The 19,374-nt window shown below is 44.0% G+C and overlaps 1 protein-coding gene across 2 annotated transcripts in view; it reads left to right on the plus strand.

Annotated features, from left to right (window-relative positions):
* The first annotated feature begins 5,325 nt into the window (after window positions 1-5,325).
* Window positions 5,326-19,374, plus strand: part of CDK5RAP1 (CDK5 regulatory subunit associated protein 1) — a 31,607-nt gene continuing 17,558 nt past the window's right edge. Inside the window, exons 1-9 of one of the 2 annotated variants that reach the window (XM_019798645.2) lie at window positions 5,359-5,449; window positions 6,441-6,548; window positions 8,487-8,801; window positions 11,089-11,192; window positions 11,905-11,939; window positions 12,915-13,015; window positions 15,131-15,341; window positions 16,834-16,954; window positions 18,872-19,102. In XM_019798645.2, the coding sequence (XP_019654204.1) occupies window positions 8,510-8,801; window positions 11,089-11,192; window positions 11,905-11,939; window positions 12,915-13,015; window positions 15,131-15,341; window positions 16,834-16,954; window positions 18,872-19,102 (1,095 nt within the window). In that variant the 5' untranslated portion in view covers window positions 5,359-5,449; window positions 6,441-6,548; window positions 8,487-8,509. Of the gene's footprint in view, window positions 5,450-6,440; window positions 6,549-8,486; window positions 8,802-11,088; window positions 11,193-11,904; window positions 11,940-12,914; window positions 13,016-15,130; window positions 15,342-16,833; window positions 16,955-18,871; window positions 19,103-19,374 lie in introns of both variants that reach the window. The other variant, XM_002918264.4, reaches the window with a different exon arrangement.

Raw genomic sequence — 19,374 nt, forward strand, 5'->3', positions numbered from 1 at the left:
GAGTGCGTGAGCAGGGGGAGGAACAGAGGGGGAGTGAGGAGGAGGGGAAAGAATCTCAAGCAGACTCCATGCTGAGCACAGAGCTCACAAAGCGGGGCTGGATCTTAGGACCCTGAGATCATGACCTGAGCTGAAACCAAGAGTCAGACGCTTAACCCACTGAGCCACCCAGGTACCCCAATTGGAAATTCTTTTTTTTTTTTTTTTAAAGATTTTATTTATTTATTTGACAGAGATAGAGACAGCCAGCGAGAGAGAGAACACAAGCAGGGGGAGTGGGAGAGGAAGAAGCAGGCTCATAGCGGAGGAGCCTGATGTGGGGCTCGATCCCATAACGCCGGGATCATGCCCTGAGCCGAAGGCAGACGCTTAACCGCTGTGCCACCCAGGCGCCCCCCAATTGGAAATTCTTGATTTATATTTATATTTCATAAAATTTATGGTTGAAAAAATAGATTCACATGCCCAAGTTGTTCCAAATGTAGTAAGATTTTCCAATAATTGAATAGTGTCAGTTTTTAAATTAAAATGAAAAAAACTTAAATAAAATTTAGTTCCTCATTCACACTAGCGGCGTATCAAGTGCACAGTAACCACACGTGGCTGGTGGGTCTTGTATTAAACAGAGCAGTTCTAAGCAAGCCTCTGCATGAGGGAACTGAGGCCCACATGAAGTCACATACCATGCCAGAGTCAGAGCTAGTTCTGGAAGCCTGGGGAGATGCAGGTGAGCAGAGATATTCCAACCTTGCCTATGCATCCATCTATCTGCCCATCCATCTGTCAATTCACTGTTCATCTGAGAAATAGCTAGTGCATGCCTTCTCTGTGCTAGTTCTTGGGGCCAAGAGCTGATTTGCTGAGAGGAAGACTGACAGGTCCCCAGGCACAGGGAACAGAAATCCAGCAGGCTCTCCCACAATCATATGTGTGATACAGGTTGAGCAGACATGGAAATAGCAGAGGGGCCAGTGGGGACATGACCTACTCTAGGGGCTTAGGGGAGGTTTCTCTCAAAAGGAGACATGGGAACTAGTGTTCCTCTAAAGGAGTATGCTAAAAATCAGCTCCCACTGCTGTAATGCTATTGGGGGGAAAAAACCCAACCCAACCTCAGTGGCCACGGCCACAAGCATTTATTTGCATGCCCCCGGGGCTGCATGTTGACTGCAGCTTGACCATTATAAGCTGGGTTTGGATGGGTGGCTTTGCTCAGGCTCTGGTTTGGGCTCAATTCTACTCTATGTTCTTTCTGGAGCCCAGGATGATGGGACGTTGGCTCTCAGGGCATGTTCCTTTCTCCTGGTAAGTCACTGGAGTTCAAAGACAAGCAAATTGCACAAGCACAGTTACACCTTCTGTCTGCATTATGTCCTCTCTCATTTCATTGGCCAAAACAAGTCCTGTAGCTGAGCCATCGGTGGGGAAGGGGAAGGCGAAGAATAATAGCTCAGTAACAGAACTATCACCCACCGGTAAGATTTAGGTGCAAGGGGGAATGGCATCCCAGGGGAGAGATCCTGAGGTGAGATGGAGCAAAGGGGCTTCTAAACTGGAATCTGGGTGGGTGGGGGGTTGTTTTCATCACCTTCATTGTCCAGGACACAACACTGTTTAAGGCTCTACAACATGGCAACTAAATGTAGACCCTTGTGGTTGGAATGTGGTGAGCTGTCATGCGGGGGTGGGGGTAGGGAATGGTCCTGGGTTCCCATGTGGCCTGGTATGGGTGTGGGGCAGGACAGTAGGGGATGTTGGGAACTGATGTTGAGTGTGTGTGTGTGTGTGTGTGTGTGTGTTGGGGGTGCAGCATAACAGAGAACACCCCTCATGCTGCTAGCTTCATTCCATGGGAATTAGAATTGCAGCCTCCTGCCCTGACCACAAAGGGGGAAGGTGACATCTCCCTATGGGGCTGCTAGGGGAAGGGCCAGATTTGAAAGAGCCAGTTCTAAGAGCCCTAGAAACCTGGGTTCAAACCCTGACTTTTCCCTGACTCTCACATTGGAACCTCTCACAATGGCTTCCTTCCAGCTCAGAATTCCTCTCTCCTGTGACCCTAAGAGTACAAGACTGAGAGTAAAGAGGGGAGGGCCATGATGATACCATAAGCAGGACCTGAAACAGGGAGTTGGTATAGATGGAAGGACAGGGCCCGTGCTTGATGGTCACCAGGGAAGGAGAAGGGGCATTGTCCCCTTTGGCGGTGTGGAAGGTATCACCGCCCACACCAGCCCCCGACATAACTCATATTGGATGCAGGTGCTGTCACCATAATGGGGCTCTGTGTGGCACAGCTGCCTCCTCCCCCATGGCCACATTAGGACAGGACATCTTTGCAGTAAAAAACTTCACAGTAGACCTGAATATTTTTTCCAGCTGGAGTCTTTAGATCCCAGAGCATCTCTAGAGTTTAAGCATTTTCCAGGAATTCTGAAATGTTGTACTTTCATGGTACTGATAATTACCCTAAATGATCAGATCACATTCTAGGTTATCTGGAGAACCCACAGGAAAAATTAAGTACCATAATACAGTTTTTGGCCTGTGTTTGTATTTTTTACTGAATTGGCACCCAGCAGTCATCTAAGGAGATGAGCTTAAGTCCAGTGTCTCGCACACCTGAAATCCAGGTTTGTTTCCATCATCCTCACTGCCCCAAGACAGCACAATTGTCCCAGACTCCAAGATCTTTGGGCAGCTGTCACAGCCTCCTAAATGCTCTCCTTATTTGTCTCTCCATCCTCTTACCCCCAATGCAGTGTATTCTCCACAGCTACCTTATAGGCAAAGAAACTGGGAATCAGCAGGGGTGATTACCTTGGCCTTGGCTATCATGGTGTCAGAGCCTTAGTGGGAACCCAGACAGTCTGACTTTCATTTAGTCAGTGGTAAGAATAGCACTTTGGGGTCAGCCGGCCTGAGGGTGGATCCCAATTCCGCCATGTACTGATTGTGCCGGCTTGCACGTGACCACCTTTTGTATTTTCAGTTTTCTTGCCTTCAAGTGCGCCAATAATAACCTCAGAGAGTTCTAATGAGGAGTTGAAGAAGTCATTGCAGCAGGGACCCCAGAGTCTTACTGATTCAGAATGCTGGGGCCAGTGTCTACACCTTATTGACACAGGGCTTTCTTCCAAACCGCAGACCTCCACGCACAGAGCACAAGTGCTGAGGAGGTAACACACGTAGGAGCAACTTTCTACCATGACTGCTAACACAGAACGACTCTAGCTTCCTCTCCTCTTATGAAATAATTCTGAGGTGTGTATACTGCACTGTTTCCCAGAACTGCCCGACAGAATTAAGACCCAGAGGCCCACCACGGTAACATTCTTTTTTTTTTTTAAGATTATTTATTTATTTATTTGAGTGAGACTGAGAGAGAGAGAGAGTGAGCATGACTCGGCAGGGGGTGGGGGGAGAGGAGCAGAGGGAGAAGGAGGAGCAGACTTTCCGCTGAGCAGGGAGCCTGATGCGGGGTCCATCCCAGGACCCTGACATCATGACCTGAGCCAAAGGCAGAGGCTCGACTGACTGAGCCACCCAGGCACTTCCTCATTGTAACACTCTTTATTGGCTATCACCCCTACCCTGTCTCATTCCCTGACTACCCTATTAGGGTTTCCAGAGACCACCGACTTGCACTGGAATCCTTATCTTGGGGTCTGTTTCTGGAGAACCCAAACTAAAATATAATGCAATCATTTATTCATTCAACAACTATTTATTAAGGCCTTCCATGAGTTAGGCTCTGTGCTAGATCCTGAGGATGTTGCAACGAACAAGACAGTATGTGTCCTTGCTTTCAGGGAGCTGAGATCCTGGGGAAGAGGCAACTCCAAGTAAACAAATGATGTCATTGTTTTGGATAGTGACAGTACTGTGAAGAAAATGATGTGATAGTGATGGAAGCAGGTTATATGGGGTGGTCAGGGAGGGCCTCTCTGAAGAGATGGTATTTAAGCTGAGACATGAAGAATGAGAAGGGGCCAGCCAAGAAACAATCTCGGGGGAAAAGCATTCCAGAAAGAATAGTAAGTAGACTCTAATATGAATATGGGCTTGGAGTATTTATTGAAGGAACAAAATGAAGTTACGGAGTTGAGGTGTAGTCAACTAGAGAGAACATGTTAGGAGAAGTAAATTGGGGAAGTAAAAGTAAGCAAAGGCCAGATCATGCAGGCCCTAGGACACAGTAGGAGGTCTGGATTTTATTGCAATGGCAATGACAAGCCACCCAGAGCTTACAGCAGAAGACTGATGTGATCTGAGTCAAAGCCAAAGCCAAAACACAGTCTCTTTATTTTTAATTTATATTTATTTATTTATTCATTTGAGAGAGATAGGGGGAAGGGGCAGAGGGTGAAGCAAGCTCCCGGCTGAGCAGGGAGCCCAACGTGGGGCTCCATGTGGGGCTGGATCCCAAGACTCTGAGACCATGAGCTTAGCTGAAGGCAGACGCCCTACCCACCAAGCCATCCAGGTGCTCCCCCAAAACAAATTCTTTTAGGCTCCCTATGGGAAATAGTCTGTAGGAGACAAGGGGAAGGAGCAGAAACAAGGTAACCAGTTTGCTGGCTATCGCAGTAGTTTCGGATGAGATGACGGTGGCCCGGGGCTAGAGTTGTAGCACGGGAAGTGGGTAAATTTGAGACATTTTGGAGTTAGAGCGGGCAGGACTTGCTGACAGTTTGAATGGAGAGGTTGAGGGAGAGGGGAAAAAAAATGACTCCTCCGTTTCTCCTAGAGTAACTGGGAGGATGGTTGGGCCATTTACCGAGATGGTCTGGATTGGGAAGGGACAGGTTTTGGGTGAGGATGTGAATATGGAAATGAAGAGTTCGGTATCAAGTTAGAGTCAGTTATTAGATACCCAAGAGGAGGTGCCCCGTAAGCAACTGAACTATGGATCTATCACTCCCACCCCGGGCGCTGGGGCGTCCACGCTGGAACAGCTAATGCGAAGTCTTTAATTTATGGCGCAGCGCTGTCCGGTAGAAAGAGGACGTGAACCAGGTATGCAATTTAAAATGTTTCAGTAGCCACATTAAAAAATAAGAAGAAACAGTTTGAAACTAATTTAAATCGGATTCATTTAACCCCGTATATCCTAAATATTATTTCAACACAATATAAACATGATTGATGAGCTATTCTGCACTTTTTCTTCGACATCCGGTGTGTATTTTACATTTAGAGCACATAAATTCGCATTCACTCCGTTCCAAGCACCGGACTTGCCACAGGACTCAGGTCAGCGTAGCAGCAGTTTCACAAAGCCGGGAACCGGTACCCACCCGGACCATACTGGGAGAAGCACTTCCGCTGGAACGGTCCGGACGGAAGTCGTGGCGGAACGGAAGTCGCTCGTGTGCGCGCTCGGCGGCATCCTGGGAGGCTAAGGGGAGCTTCGGTTCCCGGATGCTGGGAGCTCGGGTAGCGGGAGGTGAGCGGTGCGGCTGGCGGAGGTGGTGTGTACTTGGGGCCGGAGGGCGGCGGAGCCCCGCAAATGCTCAGTGTTCAAGGGGAGGATGGCGCGGGCCTTGGAGTCAGACTGTCGGGGTTCGCGCCCCAGCCCCGCTGCCTACTCGCCTGTGACCTTGGGCACGTCACCCCCCTTGCCCCCTAGCCTTAGCCTCGTCGCCCGTGAAGCGGGGTTGGTAGAACCTGTTTTACAATGTTGCGGTGAGGTTTAAATACGGTCATCCACGGGAAGCGCTAAGTACCGCGTCTGAAGCATTGTAGTCACCCCTACAAAATGTTTGGGATGTTTTATCGTTTAGGTTTACATATGTTGAGATGAGGCTGCTGTCTCGTCGGTATTGCAGACTACCAAGTTTTGAGGCACCCCCCCCCTCCCCGCCGTGGCTCCTACGTTGTGCTATGCAAACATTTTATTTGCATGGTCACATTTCATCCTCACAGCAGACACGGAGATAGGTACTACTGTCCCCATTTTGCTCATGGAGAAATGGAAGCTTCCCGAATTTAAGAAGCTCCCCAGGTGCCCAGGGTTACCTGGCTGGGCAGCAGTTGGGGGGAATGACTCCAGAGTCCATGCTGTTAACCGGATTGCTCTCGATCTCCCATGAAAGCGAGTGTGGGCTGCAAGTGTGCAGTTACTGAAGACTTAGTTGTGCCACGTTGGGTTTTTAATATCTTCTTTAATTCTCACAATGCCTCTGGGACATAGGTACTACCTTTATCTTTATTTTCCAGGTATGAAATTGGTGGCTAATAGATAGGAATTTGACTTGCCCAAGGTCACGCAGCAAGCAAGGAGCAGAAAAGGGTGACCTTAAAGCTCACATTTAAAGGCTGTTCTGTGATACTGAATATAGGTTAGCATTTCTGCTGCCTAAAGTCCTGGTAGCATGTACTGCAGGTGACCGAGTAAGAGAGGTAATAGGCTACATCTGCTCATTTTACACGTACAGCACCTGCCATGAGCCAGTTACTGAATGGGAGCTGTTGAAGATGTACAAATGGAGGAGATTTGTTCCCTGCTTTTAGGGTCCTCCCAGCCTGTAAGGGATGGCGGAAGTGTAAGTAGTAATTAACAGCCAAGTGTGATGAGTCTTGAGATGGAGCTTAGAAAGAGGCTTTGGTTGTCCACAATAGCTAAATCGTGGAAGGAACCGAGATGCCCTTCAACAGATGATTGGATTAAGAAGTTGTGGTCCATATATACAATGGAATATTACTCAGCTATCAGAAAGAACGAATTCTCAACATTTGCTGCAACATGGACGACACTGGAGGAGATAATGCTAAGTGAAATAAGTCAAGCAGAGAAAGACAATTATCATATGATTTCTCTCATCTATGGAACATAAGAACTAGGAAGATCGGTAGGGGAAGAAAGGGATAAAGAAAGGGGGGTTAATCAGAAGGGGGAATGAAACATGAGAGACTATGGACTATGAGAAACAAACTGAGGGCCTCAGAGGGGAGGGGGTTGGGGGAATGGGATAGACTGGTGATGGGTAGTAAGGAGGGCACGTATTGCATGGTGCACTGGGTGTTATACGCAACTAATGAATCATCGAACTTTACATCGGAAACCGGAGATGTACAGTATGGTGACTAACATAATATAATAAAAAACATTAAAAAAAAAAAAAGAAAGAGACTTTGGGAACCTAGGACCCCAACCTAGACTTTGAGAATGGTGGCCAGGACAGGCTTCTAGGAGGAAGCAGAGACCTGAAAGCACAGGAGTTGGCTGAGTCAGAGAGAAGATACAGTGACCAGAGAGAAAAGTGTGTATAAAAGCCTAGAAGCTAGTGAAGATCTGTACAAAATGGAGTGAGGCAGTCAGTGAGGTCTGTTGAGGATGTGTGGTGGGAAGTGTGTCCATCTCTTGTACTTTGAGTCACCTAGGTTCCTTCCTGGGAGGCAGTCACTGTTTCTTATGCATTCTAGAGATACTGTGTTCATTTACAAGTATGTACCTTAGTATTCCTGTGCTCCTCCTGCAGATTAAAGTATAGCATACTATAGATACTATTGGGCACTTTGTTTCCTTGTTTTTGTCATGTATGGATACAGCCTTCCTTTCTAACAGTTGCATTTTATCCCATTGCATGGATGTACCATGACTTATTTAAATAGGCTCCTTATGATGATATTTAGATCTTTTCCATTCCTTTGCTGTTAGAAACACTGCTGCATTGGATATCCTTACACATGGGTCATATCTGTAGGATAAATATCTAGGAATGGAACTGCTTGGTCAAAGGGTTTGTGTGTTTGTAATTTTGATGGAAAGTGGCAAACTGCCCTCTTTAAAGGTTGTGCTGTTTTCATCCCCCCAGCTATGTGTGAGAGGGCCTGGGTAGAAAGTTTGGAGGCAGTAATTCGAGATTCTTGAAGGGTAGGAGTCACTGATCAGACATATGGTGCCCCATGTTAGATACTTTACATTTGAAGAAACTCAAAGGAAGATGCCCTCAGATAGTAAGTGGTTTTCATAGTAACGGGAGGCAACTTAGGAAGTTGGCTAGGAGCATGGGCTTTGTGGTCATATAGATCTTCATTTGAGTCCTGGCTCTGTTGCTTAGGAGGGAGCTTAGGTAAGTTCCTCAGCCTCTCTGTGTCTATTTCCTGATCTCTGAATGGGGATAATAGCACTGTCTGTTGTCTGTTTTGCTGAGGATTGCTGTGAAGAGTTAATGCCCTTGAAACTTCCTGGCACAAGGTGCTTCTTTGTTCTTTTGTCACACCATCTCATCTCATCTCTACCACCCTTTTGTTTTGAAAACTACTTGGATTTGTATCTTTTACCTTTGGCACTCCTTTGTGTGATCTTGGGCAAGTTGCCCCAGTTTTCTTTTTTTTAACTTGTAAAATAGGGATAATATTAAGAATATCTTCTTCTTGGGTTTTTGTATATTAAATGTATTAATATACTGGATGTGCTTACAGCATTGCCCGGTAATAGTGTTCAGTAAATATTGGTGATACCTGTTATTCTTTTGCAGACTTTGGGCTTTGATTTAGTGCCATGCATCCTTTACAGTGTGTTCTGCAAGCACAGAGGTGGGGGCCCTTGGCTTCCGTATCCTGGCTGCTGCTCAGGACCTGCAGGGCACATAGTGGTGTCCCCAGCACTTCATGTCCCAGTTCAGAGAGGCAGCAGGAAGATGGAGTTCGGAAGGATTTCAGCTCCAAGCTGGCCAATGGGCCGACTTTTCAACATTTTTTAAGAAGTGCTTCCGCTCCTCAAGAGCAGCCAGATGTGGAGGACCCACCCCCCTATCTCACAGTGGATGAACTTTTAGGGAGGCAAAGAAAAGGTTGGTTTTACTTTTCTTCTCTCTTCAGACTTCCTGCTTTGCTCCTTTCCCGCATCCACAGCCTGATTCTTAATTATTCTTCTATTGCAGAGGGTTAATAGGGTGGGAAGGCTAGGTTATAGAATTGTCAGACTTCATCAAGTAACAATATAAAGAAACTTGTGGGTGCCTGGCTGGCTCAGTTGGTAGAGTGTGCAACTCTTGACCTCAGGGTTGTGAATTTAAACCCCATGTTGGATGTAGAGATTACTTAAAAATAAAATCTTACTTGAAAAAAAAAAAAAAAGAGGGGGTCTGGGTGGTTCAGTCAGTTAAGCCTCTGACTTCTGCTCAGTTCATGATCTCAGGGTCCTGGGATCAAGCCCTGCATCAGGCTCTGTGCTCAGCGGGGAGTCTGCTTATCCCTATCCCTCTGCCTCTTCCTCCACTTGTGCATGCTTGCGCACTTTCTCTCTCAAATAAATAAATAAAATCTTAAAAAAAAAAACCCCAAAAAACTCGTACTTTTGGGCCTTGTAACTAGGGTGGGTGGAAGTCCTGGGGACTCTTCTTTTTGGTTACCTTTGGAAACCCTGTAATCTCTGTTCTGATTTTTAGATCATCTTAAATCATAAGACAGCTTTCACAGTTGGTGCTGTAGAAATTCTTTATGCTTAAACAAATTTTCTTTTTTTCAAATTAAAAAAATATTCTTTTATTTATTTGAGAGAGAGAGCAGAGAACACAAGAGACCCCCTGCTGAACAAGGGGTCTGATGTGGAGCTTGATCCCAGACTCCATCCCAGGACCCCGAGACCATGACCAGAGTGGAAGATAGACACTTAACAGACTGATCCACCCAGGTGCCCCTCTTTTTTTTTTTTTTTTTTAAGATTTATTTATTTATTAGAGCGTGTGCATGCTCATGTGAGCTGGTGAAGGGGTAGAGGGAGAGAATCTTTAAGCAGACTCCCTGCTGAGTGCAGAGCCTCATGCAGGGCTTCATCTCATGACCCTAAAATCATGACCTGAGCCCAAATCAAGAGTTGGGTTGCTTGAGGAACTGAGCCACCCAGGTGCCCCTTTGAAATTAACTTTTTAAAAATTGGTATAAAATATTACAGTATGCTGTACTATGATGTACCTGTCCCCTATAGTTGGACGTTGTTTCATACATACACACACCGCATATACATATAAATGTATATATGTCCTATTAAATTTTTTTCCCAGGATAAATAACTAGGAATTACTAGTATGTACATCTTGTGACCCCTGCTAGGTATTTTGTACTCCTTTACATATATGTAAATATGTATATTCGTTGTTCCCCTCAGTTCTCTGATGTAAATATTGTTTTTATTTTTTTTTTTAAGACAAGGAAAGTGAGCCAAGGAACGTTTAAGAAAACCCTGACATTTCTTCCTCCCTCCCTCCTTCTTTCTTTCTTTCTTTCTTTCTTAAAAATTACTGCTGTTTTATGTCGGTTTTCATATGATTTTTTGTCATTAACTTTTAACTTCATTTGGACTTTTATTTGGGTGTGTTGATTAAAATGTGCTGGGGGGGGCAGGAGTTGATGTAGGAATTTAGTTTTAAAGGGCTTGCCAAAGTACGAAATTGATGTTCTTAAAACTTTATGCAAATGTGTTTTACATCATAATGCAGCCATGCTTTCTTTCTTTCTTTTTTTAAAGTTTTTTTTTTTTTTAAGATTTTATTTTTAAGTAATTCTCTGCGCCCAGCATGGGGCTTGACTTTAAAACCTGGAGATCAAGAGTTGCATGCTCTACCAACTGAGCCACCTAGGTGCCCCAGTGCTTGCTTTCATTTAGTTTGTTTGTTATTACTGTAGAAAGTTACCTCATTTTTATTTTGTGGCTTTATGTACCCTCTGGCCACTGCTGCTCCCTTCAGAGGTTGGAGAACTTCATTGTGAGAAAGATGGGTGTAATGTGTGGATTTAAATTTTTCCCCCAGTTGATAATCAACACTATCAGCTAGTCCTCCCTTTCTAATTGTTTTTATAACCACATTGCCTTGATTCTCAGGTGCATGTTTCTCCTGTATTTTAAATGAGATGGCCTGTAATTATGTATGTACATAATGCAGTATTTCTTTTGTTCTGAAAGGCTGTCATTAGTTTGGGGGTACACCTGGAACTTAATGGTGTCTTAGAATTGAGGCAACAGGGGATTTAGTGGATAACCAGTTGCCTCAGATGTTTCTGGGGCATTTGGGAAGGAGACCTTTTGGGACATGTGGTCCCTTTTAGTCTGCCTACTGTGGAATCCCGCTCTTATTGCAGTCTATCTGGAGACCTATGGCTGCCAGATGAATGTGAATGACACAGAGATAGCCTGGTCTATCTTACAGAAGAGTGGCTACTTACGGACCAGGAACCTCCAAGAGGTACATGCATTTTCTGCTTCCGTTGTTTTCTGGGCCTGGGTGAGACTCTGCTTTTGTGCCAGTTTTTAGATGTAGCTTCAGAAATAGGGTGTGGCCTGCTGAGAGTGAGTTCCCTTGAGTAAAGTAGGTAGCATGGAACTAAGGTGTATTTTTGTTCCAGTTAGTTTTGAAACTTTTATGCTGGTGCTCGCTTTTAGGCAAGGAACTAAGTTAAAAATGGGCTGGGATGGGGTGCCTGGGTGGCTCAGTTGTTGAGCGTCTGCCTTCAGCTCAGGGCGTGATCCCAGTGTTATGGGATCGAGCCCCACATCAGCCTCCTCAGCTGGGAGCCTGCTTCTTCCTCTCCTACTCCCCCTGCTTGTGTTCCCTCTCTCTCTGGCTGTCTCTCTCTGTCAAATAAATAAATAAAATCTTTAAAAAAAAAAAAAAGGGCTGGGAAGTGGAGGGGAATGGGGAGTTAGCATTTAATGGGTACAGAGTTTTAGCTGGGGAACATGAAATGATTCTGGAGCTTGACGGTGGTGATGGTTGCACAACAAAGTGAATGTACTTAATGCTACTGAACTGTACACTTAAAAATGCTTGAAATGGTAAATTTTATGTTGTGTATGTTTTACCACAGTAACAAAAAAAAAAGGGCTATGGATAGTGATTCTATAAGGCAGATTTCAAAGATCATAATTTTCCTTTTTTTCCCTTGCTTTCCACTCAGGCTGATGTGATCCTTCTTGTCACATGTTCTATCAGGTAAGAATTTGTGCTTTACCTAGAGAGTGAATATATTTTATGCCAGAGTTAACAGTGCCAGGCTGGTGGACCTGTGGAGATCAGTCAGTGGATTTGTGGTTTTACAACAGTGGAGATAGCAGTGATAGAACTGGGTTGACGTTTGTTGCGCACATACTGTGTATCAGGTCCTGTGCTGAGCACTGTACGTGCACTAACTAATTTAATTCTCACAACAACCCTATGAGATAGGTGCTATTATCAAACCTGTTTTATAGATGAGGAAACAGAGTTTGCTGAGGCACCCAACTTTTCCTAAGGTTTCCCTTGCAGGTAACGGCACATGTTTATGATGTAATTCACATCATAAGGGTTAGGGTGCAGTCAGTGCAGAGATGGTGGCATCCATCAGTAGTGAACATACTATTTCTTACTTTGTTTCTGTGTACAAGGCATATTAGTGTTAATGTTTCCTTAGTGTTAACATAATGCAACATTTTTGCTTGGAGTGTTTCTGCTCTAAGACACTGAACTACATGGCTTTGGGAGATTCACAAATGAACCCTTCTTCCGTGGAGCTTGGCTTTAAGGAGCTTTGTCTGATATGGGAACTAAGGCAGATACACAAATAGCCCTAACATCTGGCAGAAAGCACTATGAAAAAAATCGAACAATAAAAGAGAAGTTGCTAACTACAGGGAAAAGTTCAGTTAAAGTGATAGGGCGGCTAAAGGGTGGACAAACTGTCTATGAGGCTTTGTGAAGTAGATTGTTTCTGAGTTTGCCTTAAAGGCTTGTCAGGTTTGGAAATATGTAGAAGGGTGAATTACAGCAAGTGGTGCTTCTTCACTTGTCTCCCTGCCTATCTTCCCTTAACCTAAAAGATAGATATTCATGTAAAGGGTTGAAGTTTGTTTTTATTTTATTTCCGTGTCCTACTCTTTTAGCTTGTGCTCTAGTTTGTTTTGAGGTTCGGTTCTACCTCTTAATCTATAGGGAGAAGGCTGAGCAGACCATCTGGAATCGTTTACATCAGCTTAAAGCCCTGAAGACGAAACGGCTCCGCTCCCGAGTACCTCTGAGGATTGGGATTCTAGGTATCCGGTAATTTGCAGATTTTGTATTTTCACACTTGGGAAACTCTTAGAGGCTGGGTTCCCAGTGTTTGAAGAATTGTTATATACCTCACGTAACTCTTGTATTTGATGTCAGAGGCTGTACGATTAAATGAGATAAAGCTCATTAAAGGGCTTTTCATAATGCCTTGAAGTAATAGGTACCCAGAAAGTGGTCTGTCCTTCCCTGAGTCTAATGTAGCTTCTGGCAGCATAGAGTTATGGATAAGAGAGAGTTTGGAGTCTGGAAGAATGGCATGAATTTGCAGCATAGGCACTTTTTTTTTTTTAAGATTTTATTTATATTTGACAGAGAGAGACAGCGAGAGAGGCAACACAAGCAGGGGGAGTGGGAGAGGAAGAAGCAGGCTTCCAGTGGGGGAGCCTGACGTGGGGCTCGATCCCATGACTCCAGGATCATGCCCTTAGCTGAAGGCAGACGCTTAACGACTGAGCCACCCAGGCGCCCGAGCATAGGCACCTTTCATCTTGACTCCTGATGTGTACCCACGTGAAGCTCTAGATCTGCCCCGACCAGTACGGTAGCCACTAGTCACATGTGGTTCTTTAAATTTAACTAAAATTAGGGACCCCTGGCTGGCTCAGTCGGTGGAGTATGCAACTCTTGATCTTGGGATTGTGAGTTCCAGTCTCGCACTGGGTGTAAAGAATACTTAAAAAAAAAAAAAAAAATTTGTGCCTGGATGGCTCAGTCGGTTAAGCGTCTGCCTTCAGCTGAGGTCATGATCCTGGAGTCCTGGGATCGAGCCCCGTATTGGGCTCCCTGCTCAGACTCAGGGAGTCTGCTTCTCTCTCTACCCCTCACCCTGCTCGTGCTCTCTCTCTCTCTCTCTCATACTCTCTGTTTTTCTCTAAAATAAATAAGTAAAATCTTAAAAAAAATTAATTTAAGTAAAATTAAATAATATTAAAAATTCCCTTCTTCATTCTCATTAGCCACATATTGACTGCTCAGTAACCAGACTTGACTAATGGCTACCAGTTTGGACAGCACAGATAAAGAACATTTCCATCATCTTAGAAAGTTCTGTTGGACAGCTCTGATCTAGATAGCTGAGAAGCATATTTCAAAAATGAATATTCTGTACCCTTTTGGTCCCAGAATTTAGTTAATGTATTTAATTTTGAAACAGACTGTCCATTGTGGAATAATTAAATTAATTTCTCTTGATGAAGGGTCCAAACATAGTTGGAGCATATGCTGTTATACAGATTAATGTAGTAAGTGATGTAGGATATTGGAAGGATTAGCTGAAATGTTTCACATCAGTTCCTTTGTTATAGAAGCCCCTCGCTATATCTTTGTTAGGAATTTCAGAAATCCCCCCAATACTTTGTTTTTTATTGTGGTAAAATATATATAACATAAAATTTATGATTTGAATCTTTCTTTTTTTTTTTTTTTTTGAAGATTTTATTTATTTTTTTGAGAGAGAGCGAGAGCACGAGTGGTCGAGGAGGAGAGGGAGAAGCAGAGTCGTTGCTGAGTGTGGGGCTCGATCCCAGGACACTGAGATCATGACCTGAGCCGAAGACAGAGCTTAACTGACTGAGCCATCCGGGCACCCCTAGACTTTGAAATTCTTTAGCCTTACTGATGAACAGTGGTTTTTGAGGATATGGAAGATAGGGGCATAGAAGGTTAATTCATTTCTTAGAGTATTACCAAGTATTATGGGTAAGAAAAGGGTTAAAGGATAAAAGCCCAGTTGTATGTAAGTTTTATTTTTAAAAGTAAGTTCCTGAAAAAAAATTTGGTACTTGGAGTACCAAGTAAATTTCAATTGAAAAAAGAAATGGTTCATGTCTAGAAATGTTTTTGGGTGGTGGCCTAATTTTTTTTCTGGGCATTTAATTGAATTTCTTTAGTCGCTTGCTTCCTGTGGTTTTCTTAGGAAGATACAGGTTCTAGTGCTGTGTAAGTATTGGGCAAATTTGAGGAGCGATGATGCTAACCTTTTAGAGAAGTTTCTGTGCCCTTGTCTCTGATCCTAGCTGGAGGTTATGTGTACTGAGAAGTAGCCATGAAACCAGATGAATTTGGGAAGAGGTGCCTATTTTTTTTTTCCTTCCCAGGCTGCATGGCTGAGAGATTGAAGGAGGAGATTCTCAACAGGGAGAAAATGGTGGATATTTTGGCCGGTCCAGATGCCTATCGGGACCTTCCTCGACTCCTGGCTGTTGCTGAGTCAGGCCAACAAGCTGCCAACGTGCTGCTTTCTCTGGATGAGACCTATGCCGATGTCATGCCAGTCCAGACAAGCCCCAGTGCTACTTCTGCCTTCGTGTGAGATACTGCCCAAGAGACAGGGAGTGAACTTCTCCTTTCTCACTTTTATTTTTTTTGAGGGGGGCGGTGTAGAGAGAGAGAGAGAGAGCGTACACACATGTGCTGGGGTGGGGAGGGACAGAGGGAGAGAGTCTCAAGCAGACTCTGTGCAGAGCCCAACAAGGGGCTTGATCTCAGAACCCTGAAATAAGACCTGAGCTGAAACCAAGAATTGGACGCCCAACAGACTCTGCCATCCAGGCGCTCCTCCCTTCTCGCTTTTAAAATAATGTTAAGGGCTGGGGTGCCTGGGTGGCCCAGTCGGTTAAGTGTCATGGGATCATGACCTGAGCGGAAGGCAGACGCTTAACCGACTGGGCCACACAGGCGCCCCTATTTATTCCTTTTAGAGTGAGAGAGAGGGAGAGTGCACGTGCGCACAGTGGGGAGGGACAGAGGGAGATGGGAGAGAGAATCCCAAGCAGACTTCATGTGGAGCTTGGAGCCTGACGGGGGTTTGCTCCCAGGACCCTGAGATTGAGACCTGGGCTAAAACAAGAGTCAGACACCTAACTGACTATACCACCCAGGCTTCCCAGTTATTTGGTTTTATGACCTTATTTTAAATGGTGAACATGTCTTACATTTTTAAATTTTCTATAATAGAGACTGGCAAATTGGCAAAAAAATTATAGCCAATTTTTTGTAAATAAAGTTCTTTTGAAATATAGCCGTGCCCATTTGTTTATATATTATCCATGGCTGCTTTTGGTACTATAATAGCAGAATTGAGTAGTTGTGACAGGGACCATATGGTCTGCAAAGCCTAAAATATTTTCTGTTTGTTTTTTTTATAGAAAGTTTGCCAACCTCTGTCATTTTAATGGCTATCCCATACTCCGTTGTTGGAATGCTTAATAAAAATAATAGCTGACATTTATTTAACAGTTCGTCAGTGAACATCTTTGATACATATTCAGGATTATTTCCTTAAGATAATTTGAGGCTTTCAAATACAGGATGCCAATGGAAGAGAGTGATTTAACTTAGATACCGTAATAATTGGATCAGGAATGAGTGAGAAATATGGAACCTTCTGTCTTAAATCTGAGGTTTCTATTCATTGTAAACATTTTATATTTATTTTTTTTTCTGGTCTAGATATAAAAAGTTCAAACAGTATATTTGTATTTTATATATATGGGGTACGATACACCAGGAGTGGCTCCTGGCAATCTGTACCCCATTCCCTCACCGCTTTGCTCCCTCAGGGAAACGGCTATATCCACCAATTGCAGTGTGGTTTTTATCCTGTGATTAAATACTAGTTTTTAAAAATAAAAAATGTTTGCCTTAAAAATGTCCCAGATTGGTCCACTGTGAGTATGGTACCAAGAGGATTCAGAGCCAGAGGATAATGCCAACGGAGCTATGACCTGCTCCTTAGGTGGGAGCAAGGCATCCTACTCCTGTTACTCCTGTTACTAAGTTTTGGTGCTTTTCTCCCCAGGTCTATCATGCGAGGCTGTGACAACATGTGCAGTTACTGCATTGTTCCATTCACACGTGGCCGGGAAAGGAGTCGGCCTGTTGATTCCATTCTAGAGGAAGTGAGGAAGCTTTCAGAACAGGTGAAAAGTTGTCTAGGCTTTTGTCTTGTAAGCGTGTTTTTAGGAGGATGAGGACAACTTTCTTGTTTGGCTGCCTGTGCCATCTCTGAGCTATATAAGTTTAGAACCCATACCTGGCCAGAAGTACCTGGGAGAATATCTTTGGTTTGCTGCTTATCAATTATAGGCAGAACCATGTGAAGTTTGCTTAGGAGGCAGCACAGTGCTATGGAGAGAGCATGAGTTTAGAATCTGATGATCGAGTATGAATTCTGGCTGCAGCATTCTTTGGTTTGATGCTCTGGTTACTTAACTATCATCTTTGAAACACAGTTTCCCTATGAAAATCTATGAAAAGAAGATAAAACAGTAACTTCCTTGCTGGGTTATTGGAAAGATAGTTGTAGTTTAAGTGTCCCCCCCCCCCCCCCCCCCCCCCCCCGTCCGTCTCCTTCTCCCTCTCCCTCTCCTTTCTTTTTTAAGAAATCTCCACACCCAGCATGGGGCTTAAACTCAACAACCCTGAGATCAAGAGTCACATGCTCTACTAACCGAGTCAGCCAGGTGCCTGTATCATTAAAATTTTTTTTTTTAAGATTTATTTATTTTTAGAGAAAAAGTATGCATGAGGAGGTAAGGAGCAGAGGGAGAGGGAGAAAGAGAATCACAAGCAATCTCTTCGCTAAGTGCAGAGCCTGACGTGGGGCTTGATCTCACAACCCTGAGATCATGACCTGAGCCGAAACCAAGAGTCCCGCACTCAACCAACTGAGCCACCACGGTGCCCCGAAATTTTTTTTTTTTTTAAGATTTATTTATTTATTTGAGAGAGAGAAAGAGTTGGGGAAGAATGGGGCAGAGGGAGAAGGGAAGGGAGAGAATCTCAAGCAGACTCCCCACTGAGCAGGGAGCCCAGTGTGAGGCTCAATCCCAGGACCTGAGCCGAAGGCAGATTTTAATCAACTGAGCCCACCCAGGTGCCTCCAAATTTCTTTTTTTTTTTTTTTAAGTTTATTTATTTTTAAGTAATCTCTACACCCAACATGGGGCTCTAACTCACCACCCAAGAATCCCAAGCTCTACCGATTGAGCCAGCTAGGTGCTCCTCAGAATTTCTTAATTATCCAAAATATCTTTTTTTTTTTTTAAGATTTTATTTATTTGAGAGAGAGAGAGAGAACGCACAAACAGGGAGGAGCAGAGGGAGAGGGAGAAGCAGATTCCCTGGTGAGCATGGACTCAACGTGGGCTCAGTCCTGGGACTCTAGGATCATGACCTGAGCTGAAGGCAGATGCTTAACTGACTGAACCAAATGTCGTATTGCTTTTTTTATTTTCAAACCAAGATCTAGTCAAGATTCGTGGTTTTATTTGGTTTTTATATTTCTTCAATCCCTCTTAATTTAAAACAGCCCTTTCACTTTTTTGTTGTTTGCTTTAAATGATACTTTAAGTTTTTGAAGAGATCAGACACGTCTGGATTTGTCTGATTGCTTCTTCATGTTGTCATTTAAAATTTTCCTCTGAATTCTGGTAAACTGGAAGTTAGGTGTAAAAGCTTGATTCAAATTAGGCTAACTGTTTTGGGAAGAATACTTCATAGGCAATGATTATATAATATTTAGCTGGCAGAATGCTGTCATAATTTGATTTATGGTGTTACAAATCAACCATCATTATTGAACATTGAGTTTGTGTGCAGGTTTTTTGCTACTCTAAAAAATGCTTTGAAGATAATTTTTATTTAAGATTTTAAAAATTCGTAAGTTCAGTTCTTCAGACAAGATGCCCAAATGTGAAATTATTGGGTTAAAGACCAAATAGAATACATTTATGGATGGCTCTTGGTAGGTTCAGCTAATTTCAATTAGTAATTTGGGATGAAACTACCAAAAAAGTTGTAATTTGCTTCCAGTGTATTTATTTTCCCTTTCTTAGGGGCTGAAAGAAGTGACACTTCTTGGTCAGAATGTTAATAGTTTTCGGGACAGTTCAGAGGTCCAGTTCAACAATGCAGTGTCTACTAACCTAAGCCGTGGCTTTTCTACCAACTATAAACCCAAGCAAGGAGGCCTTCGTTTTGCTCATCTTCTGGATAAGGTCTCCAGAATAGATCCTGAAATGAGGATCCGTTTCACCTCTCCTCACCCCAAAGACTTTCCTGATGAGGTGAGTATCGACAGTGAACCGTGCCAAGCTGTTATCAGTATCCTTAAGTATGCCAAAGGCTGGACCCAGTGGGAGGCAGCAGTCCTTGAATCTTGCTCAGGGAATCTTGTGATTGCTTTGTTGCCCTTTAGTGCCACCAAAGATTTAAAGTCCACCACGGTGAGGGTGCATGGGTGGCTCAGTCAGTTAAGTGTCTGCCTTCAACTCAGGTCATGATCCCAGAGTCCTGGGGTCAAGTCCCACGTCAGGCTCCCTGCTCCTCGGGGAGCCTG

The sequence above is a fragment of the Ailuropoda melanoleuca genome, chromosome 13 (assembly GCF_002007445.2).
Source record: "Ailuropoda melanoleuca isolate Jingjing chromosome 13, ASM200744v2, whole genome shotgun sequence".
Classification (NCBI taxonomy): domain Eukaryota; kingdom Metazoa; phylum Chordata; class Mammalia; order Carnivora; family Ursidae; genus Ailuropoda; species Ailuropoda melanoleuca.